At 38.8% G+C, this 20,000-nt stretch overlaps 2 protein-coding genes across 3 annotated transcripts in view; one reads left to right on the top strand and one right to left on the bottom strand.

Moving 5' to 3' along the window:
- Nucleotides 1–664: 664 nt before the first annotated feature.
- On the top strand, nt 665–11,436 carry LOC308694563 (uncharacterized protein). Of its 2 annotated transcripts, XM_081372158.1 has the most exons (7): nt 2,164–2,246; nt 2,997–3,030; nt 5,009–5,061; nt 7,484–7,627; nt 8,227–8,271; nt 8,536–8,595; nt 11,138–11,436. In XM_081372158.1, exons 1-7 carry the CDS (start codon nt 2,211–2,213, stop codon nt 11,201–11,203), a joined length of 438 nt encoding a protein of 145 aa, XP_081228284.1. In that variant the 5' UTR covers nt 2,164–2,210; the 3' UTR covers nt 11,204–11,436. The 2 variants fall into 2 exon arrangements, with proteins under 2 accessions (XP_081228285.1, XP_081228284.1); XM_081372159.1 differs by lacking the exon at nt 7,484–7,627 and having other exon boundaries at nt 665–2,246; nt 11,138–11,276.
- LOC308694562 (cohesin subunit SA-2-like) overlaps nt 11,029–20,000 on the bottom strand; it is a 16,579-nt gene continuing 7,607 nt past the window's right edge. The window contains exons 7-8 of the mRNA XM_081372157.1: nt 12,435–12,586; nt 11,029–11,277 (exon numbers count right to left, since the gene is read on the bottom strand). Of these exons, the coding sequence (XP_081228283.1) occupies nt 11,266–11,277; nt 12,435–12,586 (164 nt within the window). The 3' untranslated portion in view covers nt 11,029–11,265. The remainder of the gene's footprint in view (nt 11,278–12,434; nt 12,587–20,000) is intronic.

Below are 20,000 nucleotides of genomic sequence, written 5' to 3'. Positions count from 1 at the left end.
GGCTTTTTTAATTAAGTATATCACAAATGGGATTCAACATATTTTGGTCTGTTTTTGTAATTCCTTTGCACAAATGGTGTGATATTTGATACACACATTCTCTGTGCTCTCTCAAAAGCCTTAAAAGTGAACTACTAACACACTATTTATAAAAATGTTTCATGCCTTTATTATCTGGTAAATGCTAGCCGCTAGGCTAACAGAGCAGCACATGACACCCTTATCATACCTCATATCTCACAGTATATCAGTAGTCTTCAACACCCTGTGCCTTACCTCTCCCTAACCCTAACCCTAGCAGCACATTACACCCTCATCATACCTCATATCTCACAGTTTATATAGTCTTCAACCCCGTGTGCCTTACTAGATGCTGTGAGCTAGCAGAGAGAGACTGACACTGCTTTAGCAGAACTCTCAGCAGAAGAGTGCTCAGTGTGAGAGAACGGGCCAGACACAGCTCTTCTCATGAAGCTAACGGAAGTGAACAGCACAGCGTGAGAGATAAACAGATGTAGAAATAATCTACTGATCCAGCATCCAGATGTGCTGCTGTAAAGCAGAAGAGGGGCAATGATGGCTAGCTAAGAACATGGCTAATGCCCCTGTGCTGCTGAGGTAAGCATGTGCCAGCGTCTGCGCTCCCGTTCCCAGTGTCACAGCAGGAGCAGCCACAGGCCACAGTGGAGGACTGACCATCACCAGTCCTGTTAGCAGAGCAGATAATAGAGCCAGCAGGGCATGAAGCAGAGGTGCTGTCAGCATCTGGATGTGGTGGACCAGTACCCTGACCCTAACCTGACCCGACCCCACCCTAACCCTAATGCTGTCAGCATCTGGATGTGGTGGACCAGTACCTCTCCCTGACCTTAACCCTAACCCTAACCCTAACCCTAGCTGCACATTGACCTCTGGGTCCAGATGTTGGTGAGAGCAGGTGCTAAATCATTATGGCTAATCTGACCAGGTGAACTCAGATCCTGGACATGATGAGCACTGTGTCATAATCACTAGTCTAACACACACCAGTGTATGGATGTATGCAGTACACATGCAAACGTAAATGTCTACAACACACTCTTATTTCTGTTTAAGTTAGGTGTTACTCTAAGTAGTTTCATGTCATTGTGGGAGAATCTGCACCAGTGCTGAGCCGGAAGGGTTCCCAGTGTGGAGAAACTGCTTCAGCGTTTGTTGAATTATTTTTACTATGTGTTATTCTTACCATAAATGAAATCACGTGATAGTGTTTTTAACTTGAATTGACAGTTAATTTATGTAGTTTGCAAATAAAGTCTCTCTCCATTCTCCTCTACCTGGCGAACTGCTGTTTAGGTGAGCGCATTTACATGTACATTTATTAATTTAGCAGACGCTTTTATCCAGAGCGACTAATGAGGAATACAACAAGCAGTGTGTCTGGAGAGAAAGCAGTAGCAGGAGAAGTGCTAGCAATACATGGTGTCAGTCATTATCTTGAACAGCAAGGAGAGCACTTTCTGTGAAGATGTTTGTTGTTATTTTAACAGTAGTGAGGAGGAGAATGCAGTTAAAGAGTTTCAGAATCAGTATACACAGTTTCTAAAGGACGTTATCGTGTGCGGAGGCCTCGTATCCATAATAAGCCTCACTGCTTTCAAACCTATTTTATTTATTTGATCTCCTCTCAGAGGGTAAAAATAATATCTGTTCTGGTGAGTACAAGGTCTACTAATATTTTTTTTATTTTTTTTTATTTTTATGAATGTCAATCTTTTTGTGAGTTGTTTTAAAAGTTCCAAATTGGTTCCATTCATTAATGTGTTTTTTTTAAATATCACATTTAATATGTATTTTAACATCTACATTCTGAAATTTTATTTGTACTTAAAAAAAACATATCTGAATTTGAGCAGAAAATGTATTTCTTTTATAACATAATATATCCTATACACTATATTATCAGAGCATATGTGCATACATCATTTTTTAAAATAATACAAAAACTGCACAAGAATTTTTTTTTTCGCGGGTAATAAACATAGCTATATATATAGTGCGCCGAGTGAATGTCAGTAATGGCGGACCCAGATCACACAGAACCTGAGGTTCGAGTCCCCACCGCGACCGTCCCCTCCCCCACTCTCCCGGGTCTCACACACACACCCCCCGCGTCTCACACCTGCGACACTCAGATGCTCGAGAGGCAGGGATGAGACGGACACGGCGAGATGGAGACGAGAGGAGACGAGACATCCGACGTAAAAGTAAGTTTTTGACTTTTTGTACAAGGTTCTCAAAATAATATGGTGCTGTTTATTTAACTTATTGTTTGCACATATATCGTAACGTAAATGTCACGTCATTTTATTTTCCATAGCGCTTTTCACATTAATCATAATCTCAAAGCAGCTTTGCATAAAGTATAGATTAATCTACCAAAATGAAAATAATGATAGTCTAACAATAATATATTAATTAGGGCTTTAGATTCCTAAGAGTCTTAAGCTCATGTTTTAAGGCCACAGTTAGGATTGCATAGGTGACTGCATTTTTAGCGGTAATCCGCTTTTAAACTTCGCCTAATTTAATATGTTGTTGTCTTTGTTACTTCTGAAAGACATATTTTGCGTCCCTGTTACTTCACCTAGATGTTTAGCTCACTTTTGGTAACATTAATCTAAGATGGCCAGGAGTTGGATCTTTTGCGGCCTACACGTGCAGCCATGAGGAGTCTGAGGCCAGGCCTGAGATTCATGCGTTTTATCACTATAAACACTAATAATGGGTTTCAAAAAAGCAAGAGGGAAGTTAAATTCAGAACAATTTTTTCTACTTCTGTAATGCAGTTTTCAAGATCAGACAATAAATGGCATTTATTTTCAGTATTGTATTGGCTTATGTTACAGTGTCAATTACTTTAATACATTGCCAAATTTTATCATTGCAGTTTTAAATACAGTGTAATGTGATGTTTGACCATGATGTCTGACTGTCTATGACACATGTGCTTGCAGACTAACGTTACGAATGGCAGCTCTGGATGCACAGGTGAGATAATGCAACGCATTCTCACTCTAGGGCGTCAGTTGCTTTTGACGTCGCGTCTACATCGAACGCACATGGCATCCTAGGGCGTCATATACTGACGCGCCTTCTGGCCCATATATATCTGCGTCTCATATTGACGCTAAAGGGTGCCATGTGCGTTCGATATAGAGGCGATGTCAAAAGCGTCAGTATATGACGCCTTGGGCATTCTCATCCTAGGGCGTCATATACTGACGCGCCTTCTGGCCCATATCTATCTGCGTCTCATACTGACGCTAAAGGGTGCCATGTGCGTTCGATATAGAGGCGATGTCAAAAGCGTCAGTATATGACGCCTTGGGCATTCTCATCCTAGGGCGTCATATACTGACGCGCCTTCTGGCCCATATCTATCTGCGTCTCATATTGACGCTAAAGGGTGCCATGTGCGTTCGATATAGAGGCGATGTCAAAAGCGTCAGTATATGACGCCTTGGGCATTCTAATCCTAGGGCGTCATATACTGACGCTTTTGACATCGCCTCTATATCGAACGCACATAGTAGGTTACAAAACACATTTTACTCATTTGTGGTACGCTATGTCAAATTGTAGTGCGTCATTTATTACTTAAAATAGCCTAATTCTTAAAGCTTATATATGTAGCTTAATGAGCCAGAGTAACCAAGGTTTTTAAAAGCACAATCTTGGAGAAAAAGAAATATCCATCATAGCCCCCCATGCGCCCTCCTTTCATTCTCTTGCAACACCATGCCAAGTTCATGGATGTGCATGAAATTCAATTTTTTAATCTGCTATCTTTTGTTTAGGTAAATAATGTTTTAATTAATAACCGGTCAGTTTAAATAGAAGTTTAGAGGCCACTACATTATCACAAAGTAATTAAGGGATGATTGTAGTAATTAATATAATCTAAGGTTGATTTTTGTAAACTTACATTTTTTTTTGTTATAACTTGATCTGTACATTTTCTTTACGGTTTGATAAAAAAATAAAACAGATCATCTGTTAGAAATTAAAGTCAAGTAGGTGATTATATCTGCTTATTTTAGTGAAAAAGTTCATTTAAAAAAACATTTCAGTATTTTTACTTTTTTGTTAAACATTTGAGACGCTTTCAAAGGACAGAAGATTTGGTATTGTGGCATTAAACGAGATAAATATGTCTAGCCATATGATCATGTTATTGTGAAACCAAGTGTACTTTTCTTCATGTTCAATATAAAGATAAAAAAATACCTCGCTGATATCTAAAAAATGTATTTTACATGCATTCATCGTTGGTGAAAATGAATTTCTAATGGCTAAATAAATTTGGCCAATTATCCCTAAACTTGACATGTTAGTAATGTCCAGTTACTGAACCACTGATATAATTAACTTCGTGCTGAGGAAATACAACATGTTGTCCTGTGTACTGTCAATTTCAGCCGATACGATAGTTAAGTTTTTGTTGTAATTTTTTATCATTGTATGAAATTAAAAGTCACAGTTCACATTAAATTTGTGGTAAATACAGGTTTTGCTAAATTGGTGTCATTGATATCAGCCTTATTTTGATATACTTATTTTAAATGTATTAGTTTGTTATTCGATACTGATGATTCTCTTGTTTAAGCCTAATCCTATAGACCTTATGTAGCTCGTTGTCTTTTGTCTTCCGGTCTGTATTTTCACAGCGATCTTGTCTATTTATGAATGAACGGCTCGTTTTAAAATCTTCCCGTTCTACTGACATTTGTTAAGACATCTTCGTTAACTTTACATTAAGAAAATCCACTTCAAAAGCTAATTACTCCTGGAGAGCGAATGCCAGAGAGATATACAGAGCGTCCGCAAAAACGGAAGTTCAAAGACAATATTCTAAAGATGCAGCGCGCTTGTTTCTCTGGTGCATAAGGGCTATAGTAGGAGGAAGTAAAATGGAAAAATATTTTAAATAACAATACTTTTTTTGTCTTTGTGATTTACATTGCAGTGAATGATGTGACAGATGATGTGACAGATGATGTGACAGAAGAGAAAACAAAGGTAGGCTATATCCACAGATAAACATATATATATCTGCCATCTGAAATTTTCTTATAGAATGATCATTTTTATCAAGCTTGTATATTTAAGTTCTGTAATTTCACTTAAATTACAATTAATAGGTAATCTTCATTGTCATTTAAGTGAAATTATTGAATTTAAATATACAAGCTTGATAAAAATGATCATTCTAGAAGAATCTGCCATCTGCCATCAGGGTTATATAAATAAAACTGTTGGTTGAGGTAAGGGACAAAACAGTTTTAGAAGTTAGTTTTTAGTTTTTATTATTTAATACTACATTATTATAAATTGATATATTTCTAGATTAAGGTCTCAGCTAATGACCCATATAAGGGAACAGGTTTTTCTGAAAATGAAATAACTTCGTTAGACGCATTAAAAAGCATGCTATTTTAATTTGATTCATCCAACAGCAGTGTAAAGTATGTTATAATGTAATTATTGTGTTCAGTAAAGGAGCTGACTGACTAACTGATTGACAAGACAACAAATTTATCAACTAACTAACTATATAGTTGGCAACCAACTGAACCTATACCGGACAAACACAATTGTGACGCTGGATCACAAAACCAGTCTTAAGTTGCACGGGTATATTTGTGGCAATAGCCAACAATACACTGTATGGGTCAAAATTATCGATTTTTCTTATGCGAAAAATCATTAGGATATTAAGTAAAGATTATGATCCATGAAGATATTTTGTAAATTTCCTACCTCAAATATATGGTTAATGAGGATAGGAGCAGGCTTCACTCAATTTTTGATAATACACTTTTTAGAGTGCTGGCCTAAAAATATAATACATAAGAATAGGACAGAGGCCGCACTATGCATAAACGTTGTGCAACGAATAAAAAACGTTTATGCATAGTGCGGCCTCTGTCCTATTCTTATCTACCTCAAATATATAAAACATTTATTTTTGTGAGTGGATGCAGCACAATCGCCAATAGAAATGGACAACTTTAAAGGCGATTTTCTCAATATTCAGATTTTTCTGGACCCTCAGATTCCAGATTTTCAAATAGTTGTATCTCAGCCAAATATTGTCCTGTCCTGGCAAACCATACATCAATGGAAAGATTATGTATTCAGATTTTTGTGGTTTTGTGGTCCAGGGTCACAATTGTGTTACAGGACACTGTATCCATAACTAAGACATTTCTAATTTGAGAAATTCTATTTTAATTCTATTTTATCCTTTTATTTTGCTGCCCTTTATGAGTTGTTCCGTGGAATATAGGGGATCCCCTGTGGCTCACATGGTAGAGTGTTTGCTGTCAACTAGGGCTGTCAATCTTCCTCTATAATGCTATTCGAATTCCATTCCTTATTTTATTCAATATTCGAATAATATTCGAATATTAAATGCTCAAATGTATCCTATTATTAATATTTACGACATTACACAGTCTTATGGATCGCCAATGCGTGATGTTGATCGGTCTCATATCTTCACAGATAAACCGTGTCAGTTTGTCTGTTATTGCCTTTTATTACATGGCTTGGTTGAATTCTAATGTAGAATGCTGTCAAAGAGTATAGAAGTACTTCTATACTCTTTGATGCGGTCTGTTATTTCTTGATAACAGACCGCTGCGAGTGCGAAGTATAACACGCATTGCCATGAAAAACAGCGTTGCTATGGACGCGGAACGGTCTATGTTCTTTAGCGGAAGTAGTACAATCGTTTTTAAATCAATAAACTCCTTTTTAAATCAATATTTTGTGTCAAATTGTTTATTTATTTTGTATAGCCATGTAATAAGTTCAGCCTGTCGGGGTTGTTATTCGCTATAACAACCGCCTCGCTATAATCCCTTAACGTGCGGACAGCTCGTAACCGTGATGAGGAGAGAGGTAGAAAAGAATAATTCTTGCCTGTTTTAGCGGCGGTTCCTCGGACAGATCGCCTAGCTTGTCAGGGTGTAACGTTGTCAGTTTTTCCATTAAGGGTTTGAAATCCAAACACCTTCAACACATCGCTTCTCAAATTGTCAGGAGTGGTGATCTCCGTTTTCGTGCAGACATTGCTCTCCGCGATTTTTGACAGTATTGTTATGATACTGCGTGCGTGGATAACGTGCACAATTGTGTTACGATTCAAAAACGTTATTGTTCATCTGACGAAACAAAAGCATTTCATTTTCACATGCGCACAAGAAAGGCAAGATTGCATTTTTTTTTTTAATGTACAAAAGCAATATTCGAATAGGAACTTCAGCATTCGAATAGTATTGATTTTTTAAATATTCGAATTATATTCGAATTTCGGAATTCGTTCCAACAGCCCTACTGTCAACAATAAATCCTTATTTGAAGGTTCAGTTCTGGAGGTAGCATAAATGGCAAAAGAAAAGCTTCCAAAAACCTTTTTTGTTTGTTTGTTTTGTAGGTTCAAAGCTGTCACTTGGGTCACCTCCAGAAACTTAGAGCACATCACAATGCTTGTGAATACCGATACATGAAGGCGCACACAAAAACTGTAAATGATGAACGGGAGAAGACCATGTTTTTATATCAGAGCATGAAAACAAAGGTTAGTTGTATTAAATGCTTTCGTTTATATACCTTCGGTTGCTAGGTCATTCTTATGTTCGTAAAACAAGTGAACGTTGGGGCATTTTTCAACATCATAACATTGAGCTTGCCGTTTTCAGTCAGCAGGCCCTTCTAGTCAGCAGTTGGCCCACACATTGGTAATTTGTTGGCATGCAGTAGAGGGCCTGGGTTAGATTTGAGCCCAGGTCACAGTGCTCAGTCTGTACCCTAGACAGTGAGCCACAGGGTTCCCCAAAATAAAGCCACAGATCCGCCCATTGCAAGGCCTCTTCAGAAGCCTCATGAATGTTCTTGATAGCTCTTCTTCCCTTTAAAACCGAGAAGTTTTAGAGTCTGCTGAACTAATTTCCCAGCAAAGCTCTGACATCCAACTTCAACTGGCTCGCACAGAGATCTCCCGCCATTGCTCCAACACATTGAGACGAGCTCTTCATATTTTGCTGTATTATCCTGTCAATCCTGTCTTTAGAGCACAGTTAGTTAGAATATTACTGGAAGAACAGTTTGAGTGTGCTTACTGATATTTAGGATTGCTTGTTTAATATTCTTTTACTAAGAGAGCTATTATTTGTCCAGACAAATCAGTGGAGTCCACTAATGAAGTTGAACAACCATCCAAAGGTAATACGATTTAAATTAAACAGGAGGATTATGAAGACTTCTGATATTGTTTTCCTTTTAAAGAACCAGTACTTTATGATTTGCATGGTTTCACTTGCTTTTATTTTTTTTCATATCATTTCATATCAAAATAAACCCCAATATATTTGGTAAATTAGATGTATGGCACAATTACTGGTATCCATTTAGTCAGCATTTTGTGCCATTACTGTATATTATCTGTATTTAAAGTCTCCTCTGTTGTACTCATATGTTTTATAACAGGCAAGGATAAAGAACTGCAGCCAATTGGCAAGCACTTGGACAAACCACACACAACAAAGGGTAAGCTGTTTTTCAAATGTCTTATGAAATGTCACACTTTCCATTTTTTTGTGAAAGTCAGAATTAAGTCATTTTAATTGGAATCTACAAAGAGACCCATTTATATTGACAACAGGGTTCCCTTAAAGGGTTAGTTCACCCAAAAATGAAAGAATTCTGTCATTAATTACTCCCCATAATGTTGTTCCAAACCCGTAAGACATTTGTTCATCTTTGAAACACAAATGAAGTTATTTTTGACGCAATCTAAGAGGATTCTGATCCATTCATATGCAACAATGCCATTGCAACTTTCAAGGCCCAGAAAGTTAATAAAGACATTATTAAAATATGTGCACAAAAGGTTTTCTCATCGCTTCATAACTTGGACTATTTAACAATGTCTTTACTTCCTTTCTGGGCCTTGAAAGTTGTAGTGACGTTGCTGCCTATGTAAGGACCGAATCCTCTCGTATTTCATCAAAAATATCTTCATTTGTGTTTTGCAGATAAACTAGGGTCTAACAGGTTTGGAACGACATGAGGGAGAGTAATTAATGACAGAAGTTTCATTTTTGGGTGAACTAACCCTTTAAATTTAATGTGGAGGTCAAATTTGGTGAAAAGTGGAAAACGTCTTTGTTTCAGTGATCTGTGCTGATGGAGCTTTGTAACAGCAGCATGGCAGATCCAAAGTGGAGGAAGTGCTTATTTTACTGGCTACTTTTCTCCATACAGCGACTGTGTACGGACCATTTCTTAATCTACAAGTGTTGTATTGGACAGAACTGTCTGAGAATTCAGGCTCGCGACTAGATACCCTTACGGAATGAAAATATATTTCCAATATTTATGATCAATATATTATGATAAGTATATGGTGTAAATATACTTATTGGAGAAATGTATTCACAATATATTTACACTGTAAAATGTCATTAGTTGAGTGTACTTCGAAAACGTGGAAAACATTTATGGATTTGCTTAAATTTCAAGGGCGTTTTAATCAAATTTGAAAGTTTCTAATAGAATGACATACAAAAGAGTGTCGGGACAATGACTGTGAATTTATTTGTATTTATTCACTGAACTTTACTGAATAAATACAAAAAAACATCAACTTAACATAGAAGTTAATAGAAATCACTTCAATAGATTTCTACATTTTAAATAAAGCAACATGCAGCATATTCTCAATGTTTCTTGTTCTTCTGCTGATGTTATAATGTTATAAAGTCGAGAGCCCAACTAAAATCAAACACTGATCACAATCTGGTGACTAATATTATGTTATTTTCAATAAATCATCAACATCTAAATCTCAATCTAAATCTAAATGTTAATTCTCAGTAAGAACTTGTGTAGACGTCTGACAGAAATAAAGTCAGTCTGGTTAGTAATAAGTGAAGTTGGTAATGCTGTTTGTGGAGCTGTTTAACCCTCCTCTGCTGAGATCTTCACAGACCTGTTAGTGTTTAATGTTCTGTTGGGGTTTAAAGGGTTTGTGCTGAAGAACAGAGCCTGTGCTTCAGTCCAGCAGAAGATCAAGAAACATTGAGAATATGCTACATGTTGCTTTATCTAAATTGTATTGGAGTTATTCTTTTTTAAATGCATATATTCAGTGAAGTTTCAGACATGCACAAAGTATTTACAGTTTAATAAATAGAAATAAATACAAAGTCTATCATTGTCCCAAGACTCCCAACACCCTTAAGTCTTTGTACTAGTAACTTACAACTTTGATTAAAACACCCCCTTAAGAAATGTAAGGAAATCTTGTTCCTCGTGTTTTTGAAGTACACTCAATTAATGACATTTTACAGTGTAAATATATTTTAAATATATATTTTTCATAAATGAAAAGTGGCAATTCCTTGTGTATTATTCAATATATTGTATTTCATATATTTTTCAGTATATTTACACCATATAATAAATTGATCATAAATATGTAATTATATTTTCATTTCCAAGCAAAATCCTTATAATTGTGTTTTTTTTAGATCTGTTGCCGTTGGTCACCGTGGGCCAATATAATTTAAGCTTGGGTAAACCCCTCCCATTATGTGCAGCTTTAATTAGGTCCTATATCGTAAATGTTTCATTTCTAAAGGCTTAAACATGTAAAGAAAAGAAAAGGGAAAGGTCCTACAAATTTACTTCTTCAATTTCCCAAGCAGTCATTTATGGTTATGACCAATAAAACCTAAATATTTTGTCATGTTTGGCTTGGTCCATTTTCAGCCCAGATCCAATACACATCTTAGATAGTGACTAAATTACCAGCGATATTTTTGTCAAAATAGTCCTTATTAATACAGTATCACTGTTTATATTGTTACTAGGTATCATGCTTGCAAACATGTGCCAGAATTTACAGATTTTCAACCATGCGAACTAGATTTTAGCAAAAAAGTATGTATAAAACTGTGAGACAATGAGAGAAAAACTGAATACCATGTATTTATTTGATGTTATTCACGTTCATGTCGTGTGGGTTAACAATTACTTTTATCCCAATCACAATTACTAATAGCCTATTTATTTTTCTTTTATTCAGTATCTACACAAAACCCACGGAGAAAGTGGTCTAAAGAAGAGATCCAGGCTGTGGAAAAAACTCTGATGGACTACATCCACTCTGGGAAGGTTCCTGGTAAAGCCCAGTGCATGGAGTGCATTGAAAGGTCACCAGCGGCACTTCGGGGGAGAAGTTGGGAGGGGGTGAAATTTTATGTTAAGAATCGTATTGATGCCTTAAAGCGAAAAATGTAGAAGAAAAGGAAGATGTTTGTTGAAGGCAACAAGATGTTCAAAATGTGTTTCAAAACACAAGTTAAATAAATGTTCAAGAGCATTAAGAAATTGTAGATTCTTATTTTTGTTGTAATTACCCAAATTTCCAAACTTTTCTTGGGGAGGTTTATGGGGGGTTGTACATCAAATGTCTTCTACTCAAAAGAATTCAGTGTGGTCCAAAACTGTGGCACGTTTGCATACATTTTTTAAAAAAAAAACTAAATATTGCGAATTATTCCACAACGCATTAATACACATCGCACTCATTGGGTTTCATAGGTTTCTGTGCGTGAAATATTTTTAGGATGACGAATAAGAAAAAACACAAATAGCAAATAGCAATATATCTTGCAACCCTGTTGAATGCCAGCATGTGCTCTTGTTTTAATTCAGAGTTGATTCCAGTATGCACAAATAATTATTCAGCAAACACAATGATACCCGTGAACATTTCCTGCTTGCCATACAACATGACTGTCTTATTTATCCAAATGTAAACCTTTTCAGATTCTCAGTTGAAGAATAATAGATTCCTGTTAAACAGGAAGTGAGGTGAGGCTGTTGTCACTGTTTACATCCATACAAATGCTCTATTCAAATACAAGAGTTTATGGGAATTTGTAAATTGTAAAATAAAGTAAAAATCCATAAAAATATAAATATAGACAATTCTCCCTTTTAAACAACTCTTTAATGATGATGTAAACTTAATATTTATTGTTTATCTGGTACAAGTTTAAATTTGTATTAAAATTAGATAACCAAAAGCTAACTCATAATAGCGCCCCTCGGTGGTGGTTTGGGGTAAGACACAATAGGCAGGTCCCCACCGGAATAGAAAAACCAGACAAATATTCACCTTTTTAAAATTAAGAATTTCTGAAAAAAAAGTTGATTTTTGGGATTCAAAAATTCCCCCAGACACTTCTGACTAAAAATTATGGCTTTATTGTATTTAGAAATTGGTGTCCCCACGTGTCACCTTCTAGTCAGGAGTCCCCACGACGTAGCAAAAACAAGTATGTGTGTGTGTGTGTGTGTGAGTGAGTGTGTCTAACCTCTCTGTAGGAGTTCTCCAGTTCTTCTACTCGGTCTATGGCTCTGTGTTCCACTGGCTTGTTCTTCTCCAGCTCACAGCGTCTCTGGGTCATCAGCGCTTGGGCGTTCACATCGGCCGCGACCGACACTATAGACGACATCAAGCGCATGGCTACACACACACACACACACACACACACACACACTCTCCTTCAGCACCAGTTATTACAAAGTTTTTCACTGTAACTAGAGGTCGACCGATAGTGGATTTTACCGATAACGATAGCTAGGTTGGGCCATACCGATTAATTAACCGATAGTTTTTTAAATTGATACTGGATAAAAACAAACATAACACTCCAAGTAAAACAGTGCTGAACTTTATTATAAAAATAATAAAACTGTATTGAACCATGAAAACATGCTAAAAGAAATAAATGTATAAATATGAATAAATATTGAAGTTTATTGAATAAAACCAGTAACGTTCAAAATGTAGGCCTAACTGTTTAACTGTTCTTTTTCAAGCCAACTTAATGAATAAAAAAGTAACAATTTGATCTGTAAAATATTTGAGCAATACAATTGCACCTTGATCATTCATGTTAGTTTGACAGTGCATTAACTATGGTTAACAAATAAAGACCTTATTTAAATGTATATATTGTACTTAATATAAATTAGTAGATGTTAATTAACAAATAATGAACAATCCTTATACAGCAGTTATTAACCTTAGTTAATGTTACATATGGAATTTTATTGTAAGTGTTATCATTTCATATAAACCCAAACAGTCATGCTTAAAGATGGCCAACTTTAAATATCTACAACGCCAGAGCATTGCAATGGCATAAATATTACATGTATAGTCTCACACTTTTGCTTCTATTTTAAACACTTGATGATTATCTGATCAAAATAACAAAATATGTATTAAAGTGATGATGAAAAAATAACCGAAATCGAATGCTTTTCTGATTTGTTTATGTTTCTGTCAGCTGTATGAACATATCAGTTTGCTATACGTCTCTAGCTTTAAATATGCATCTTCTCTGCATATTTAATGTTTTAAAAAAAAACGATGAATCGGTCGACCTCTAACTGTAACGACAGTCAGACGATGAACTCGCTCATCACTAATTAATAATTCTGCATGTGTTTGATCACAGTGATGTTCGTGACTGATGACTGTTTCAGGATCAGTGGACGGCCTCAGTCACGAGGCTGTGAGGGACTCTGCTCACTGGACTGCACTGCTGAGTAACAACATACCGAGTGTTCTGAAAAAAACTTCCAGTAGACAAAAACTCCATAAAACAGTTTTGAAAGTTGTGAAAATGACGTGATCGAGGCCTTTATAGTAAAGGGTTAGGGCAGACCTGGGCATATTACGGCCCGCGGGCCACATCCGGCCCTTTGTGTGTCCCTGTCCGGCCCAACATAGATTTAAAATATATCTACCGTATTTTCCGCACTATAAGGCGCACCGGATTATAAGGCGCACATTCAATGAATGGCCTATTTTAGAACTGTTTTCAGGCGCACCGGATTATAAGGCGCATAGAATAGAAGATACTGCAGTCAAACTCGACGCGTCCGCATGAGCGCGAAGGTAATAAAAAAACTAATATCCGTCTGCTCGGGCAGATTCGGCTTAACAGTGCGCGCGCCTCCGCATTCGAAGTTGCACGACTGAGTTTGAATCTGCCCGAGCAGACGGATATTAGTACATCACACCAGCACCCAGTTTGCGCGTCTAAATCAGTTGTATGGTCTGGTGTTCAGTTTAAAACAAAACAGCTGTGTCAAGTATAAATGCCTCGTCTGTTTGGGGAGTTGCGCGCGCACTCAGCTAAGGCTCGCGCTCTGTTGCCAGGCGACAGTATAAACAAGGTTTAAGTCAGCGGTTGTTACTTTTTATATAAGGGCTCCGGATTATAAGGCGCACTGTTGTTACATTTCTATAACCCTTTTGTTAGGCTATTCTTTGTTTTTGAAGATTAACAAGTTCAAATTAAATTGCACTGATTCAGTGATTGTTTTTGTTTTATTAGACCTATACACCACAATTTCACTTTTTACAAATTTTCAATTTCACACCTAATATAAACAGAATTTTATTTTAGTTTTATTCTACTGATTACCAGTACCGGCTATTCATAATATATAATTTAGGGAATTGTACAATGGAAGAAAGCTGAGCAGAATTAAGTGTTATTGTTGGTGTGGCCCTCTGACACGATTCAGGTTTCTCATGTGGCCCCTTGTAAAAATTAATTGCCCACCCCTGGGTTAGGGTTAGTTAGGGTTAACCTAACCTTAACCCTTTATAGTAAAGACTGGAAGTGTTTCCCTCACAGCCTCGTTTTCTTCTCATATTCAATATGGCGTCTAACCCAACTGAGGTCTGGGTAATTTAGCAGCGCGGGTTCTACATAACAACACAAGGCAGTTTGAGCCTAAACTTTGAAATACACTTATTTACTTTAACTTAAAATAAGTCAATCAGCTTTATTTCTGTAGCGCTTTATACAATACAGGTTTCAAAGCAGAATCAATGATGCAAACTTCATAAAAAATGAGACAAATTCAATTTCGCCTGTAAAGCAGCTCTAAAAAGAAAATAGTCATTGTTGGAGCTATTTCCTTGTTTTTTAATTAAGTTAATAATTAAATTACTTTATTTTGTTTCACCTTAAATAATTTGCATGATTATTTTATTGATGTAGATACAGAATGTTAATGTTATTATTTTAGTTAATTTGAGTATCTTTTTGGGGACTTTTATTTTGATAGTACTGGGCACCTGTTTGCATGTATATAACAAGCGGCAACATTCTAATCTGAAAAATGAAGCCTACCCGGAAGTGCGCAAAACTGCAATACATCTAAAATCCGCTAGGGGCAGGTCCAAAAGGGAGCAAATGTCCATAGCCCCCATGTTAAAATGTCCGTTTTCACAGCATAAATTCATGTTTTTACAGGTTGGTCCCATGGATTTTATTGTATTTTTCGATAGGTTCCGTGTGCCTGACAACTGTGAGGGGGGGGTGAAGTTTTTTCTAACTCGTTAGTTTAGATCGTATTTAGATATAAAATATATGACAATAAGGGCGTGGTTAACTTTGATTGACAGCTTGATTGACAGCTGATAACGAGCATAGGCTGCGCCAAGGAGAATGACATCATAAGAAGCGCCATTTTTTAATACAGTTGAAATATAATACTACTGTTTCTGTATCATGAAATGTAGTTTTAAGAGTTTTTCAGGCGAGAATGCAGTTGTTTAAAGCTCAAATCTGTGGTTTATTTATAAAGATTTCTGAAAATTGTATCCAGTTGTGAGATCCAGCGATGACCGGGCGCTCGGCGTTCATGTACCCCGCCGGGAGCAGCCTTTCCTCGGCTAGTCCTTCTGACCATCTGACCATTGCCTGGACCATATTAAAATGTTTAATGTTTTTATATTATATTTAAACGAAAAGAGGCAGGGTTGTGTTTTATATTTCGTTTTGTTATAAATAGGCTAACGTTATATGCAGTGAATATAATCAATACGCTGAACCACATTTGTGTGGCTATAATGTTTAAGATTTCTTTAAATGAAAACGAAAAGAGTTAGTATGGTGTTTTATAACATATTTCGTTTTATTGTTGCCTAAAATATAAATACAGAGATAACCGGAGTAGCAGAGCGAGCTGAGTGACGCGCGCTGTTCCATTTGCAGAATAACCGGACTTGCGTCCTTTACCCATATATGGACTGGCCAGAAGGTGGGCGGGGTTAGGATTTCCCAAGATTTTCCAAGATGGTGCCGCCCATACCCCCCATAAACGGCCTCAAACCCGTTCTTCAGAAAGTCTATGGGTGACGTCACAGACGCTTTGTCCATGTTTTTTACAGTCTATGGTATATATTGGTGGTCACACTTAGGACAGGCAGGCACTGGGAAAGGTTGTTGGTTTTTTACCAGGGAAAGAGAGGCTGCAGACGCCATTTGTTTGTATGCTTGCTCAAATGGAAATAAACTGCAGGAACGATATGCTTGCCTTGGACATTGGACTTATTGTGCCCTGCGTAAGATGCAATCTTTGAGTGCCTCAGTGGCCGCTTGATTTTGAGTTTGTTTATTTTATTTTGATTTCTTGTTTGATTTAAGTTGAGGACAAATCGGCACTACAGTCATTATTCAGATCAATTCAGTGCAATGTGGATTCAATTACATTATGTTTAATTTTTATTTTAAGTTGAATCTAAAATCTAAGTGTGTGATACTCTGGTGTGGTGTGTGTGATACTCTGGTGTGGTGTGTGTGATACTCTGGTGTGTGTGTGTGATACTCTGGTGTGTGTGTGTGATACTCTGGTGTGGTGTGTGATACTCTGGTGTGGTGTGTGATACTCTGGTGTGGTGTGTGTGATACTCTGGTGTGGTGTGTGTGATACTCTGGTGTGTGTGTGTGATACTCTGGTGTGGTGTGTGTGATACTCTGGTGTGGTGTGTGTGATACTCTGGTGTGGTGTGTGTGATACTCTGGTGTGGTGTGTGTGATACTCTGGTGTGGTGTGTGTGATACTCTGGTGTGGTGTGTGTGATACTCTGGTGTGGTGTGTGTGATACTCTGGTGTGGTGTGTGTGATACTCTGGTGTGGTGTGTGTGATACTCTGGTGTGGTGTGTGTGATACTCTGGTGTGGTGTGTGTGATACTCTGGTGTGTGTGTGTGATACTCTGGTGTGTGTGTGTGATACTCTGGTGTGTGTGTGTGATACTCTGGTGTGGTGTGTGTGATACTCTGGTGTGGTGTGTGTGATACTCTGGTGTGGTGTGTGTGATACTCTGGTGTGGTGTGTGTGATACTCTGGTGTGGTGTGTGTGATACTCTGGTGTGGTGTGTGTGATACTCTGGTGTGTGTGTGTGATACTCTGGTGTGTGTGTGTGATACTCTGGTGTGGTGTGTGTGATACTCTGGTGTGGTGTGTGTGATACTCTGGTGTGGTGTGTGTGATACTCTGGTGTGGTGTGTGTGATACTCTGGTGTGGTGTGTGTGATACTCTGGTGTGGTGTGTGTGATACTCTGGTGTGTGTGTGTGTGTGTGTGTGATACTCTGGTGTGTGTGTGTGTGATACTCTGGTGTGGTGTGTGTGATACTCTGGTGTGGTGTGTGTGATACTCTGGTGTGGTGTGTGTGATACTCTGGTGTGGTGTGTGTGATACTCTGGTGTGGTGTGTGTGATACTCTGGTGTGGTGTGTGTGATACTCTGGTGTGGTGTGTGTGTGATACTCTGGTGTGGTGTGTGTGATACTCTGGTGTGGTGTGTGTGATACTCTGGTGTGGTGTGTGTGATACTCTGGTGTGGTGTGTGTGATACTCTGGTGTGGTGTGTGTGATACTCTGGTGTGGTGTGTGTGATACTCTGGTGTGTGTGTGTGATACTCTGGTGTGGTGTGTGTGATACTCTGGTGTGGTGTGTGTGATACTCTGGTGTGGTGTGTAAGATACTCTGGTGTGGTGTGTAAGATACTCTGGTGTGGTGTGTGTGATACTCTGGTGTGGTGTGTGTGTGTGATACTCTGGTGTGGTGTGTGTGATACTCTGGTGTGGTGTGTGTGATACTCTGGTGTGGTGTGTGTGATACTCTGGTGTGGTGTGTGTGATACTCTGGTGTGTGTGTGTGATACTCTGGTGTGTGTGTGTGATACTCTGGTGTGGTGTGTGTGATACTCTGGTGTGTGTGTGTGTGATACTCTGGTGTGTGTGTGTGATACTCTGGTGTGTGTGTGTGATACTCTGGTGTGGTGTGTGTGATACTCTGGTGTGGTGTGTGTGTGATACTCTGGTGTGGTGTGTGTGTGATACTCTGGTGTGGTGTGTGTGTGATACTCTGGTGTGGTGTGTGTGTGATACTCTGGTGTGGTGTGTGTGTGATACTCTGGTGTGGTGTGTGTGAGATACTCTGGTGTGGTGTGTGTGATACTCTGGTGTGTGTGTGTGATACTCTGGTGTGTGTGTGTGATACTCTGGTGTGGTGTGTGTGATACTCTGGTGTGGTGTGTGTGATACTCTGGTGTGGTGTGTGTGATACTCTGGTGTGGTGTGTGTGATACTCTGGTGTGGTGTGTGTGATACTCTGGTGTGGTGTGTGTGATACTCTGGTGTGGTGTGTGTGATACTCTGGTGTGTGTGTGTGATACTCTGGTGTGGTGTGTGTGATACTCTGGTGTGGTGTGTGTGATACTCTGGTGTGGTGTGTGTGATACTCTGGTGTGTGTGTGTGATACTCTGGTGTGTCTGGTGTGTGTGTGTGATACTCTGGTGTGGTGTGTGTGATACTCTGGTGTGGTGTGTGTGATACTCTGGTGTGGTGTGTGTGATACTCTGGTGTGGTGTGTGTGATACTCTGGTGTGGTGTGTGTGATACTCTGGTGTGGTGTGTGTGATACTCTGGTGTGTGTGTGTGATACTCTGGTGTGTGTGTGTGTGTGATACTCTGGTGTGGTGTGTGTGATACTCTGGTGTGGTGTGTGTGATACTCTGGTGTGGTGTGTGTGATACTCTGGTGTGGTGTGTGTGATACTCTGGTGTGGTGTGTGTGATACTCTGGTGTGGTGTGTGTGATACTCTGGTGTGGTGTGTGTGATACTCTGGTGTGGTGTGTGTGATACTCTGGTGTGGTGTGTGTGATACTCTGGTGTGGTGTGTGTGATACTCTGGTGTGTGTGTGTGATACTCTGGTGTGGTGTGTGTGATACTCTGGTGTGGTGTGTGTGATACTCTGGTGTGGTGTGTGTGTGATACTCTGGTGTGTGTGTGTGATACTCTGGTGTGTCTGGTGTGTGTGTGTGATACTCTGGTGTGGTGTGTGTGATACTCTGGTGTGGTGTGTGTGATACTCTGGTGTGGTGTGTGTGATACTCTGGTGTGGTGTGTGTGATACTCTGGTGTGTGTGTGTGATACTCTGGTGTGTGTGTGTGATACTCTGGTGTGTGTGTGTGTGATACTCTGGTGTGTGTGTGTGATACTCTGGTGTGTGTGTGTGATACTCTGGTGTGTGTGTGTGATACTCTGGTGTGGTGTGTGTGATACTCTGGTGTGGTGTGTGTGATACTCTGGTGTGGTGTGTGTGATACTCTGGTGTGGTGTGTGTGATACTCTGGTGTGGTGTGTGTGATACTCTGGTGTGGTGTGTGTGATACTCTGGTGTGGTGTGTGTGATACTCTGGTGTGGTGTGTGTGATACTCTGGTGTGGTGTGTGTGATACTCTGGTGTGGTGTGTGTGATACTCTGGTGTGGTGTGTGTGATACTCTGGTGTGGTGTGTGTGATACTCTGGTGTGGTGTGTGTGATACTCTGGTGTGGTGTGTGTGATACTCTGGTGTGTGTGTGTGATACTCTGGTGTGTGTGTGTGATACTCTGGTGTGGTGTGTGTGATACTCTGGTGTGGTGTGTGTGATACTCTGGTGTGGTGTGTGTGATACTCTGGTGTGGTGTGTGTGATACTCTGGTGTGGTGTGTGTGATACTCTGGTGTGGTGTGTGTGATACTCTGGTGTGGTGTGTGTGATACTCTGGTGTG

Source organism: Scardinius erythrophthalmus (assembly GCF_964197995.2).
Source record: "Scardinius erythrophthalmus genome assembly, chromosome: 8".
NCBI classification, from domain to species: domain Eukaryota; kingdom Metazoa; phylum Chordata; class Actinopteri; order Cypriniformes; family Leuciscidae; genus Scardinius; species Scardinius erythrophthalmus.
The sequence above is the reverse complement of the archived record's forward strand: the minus strand, read 5'-3'. Positions and strand labels throughout refer to the sequence as shown.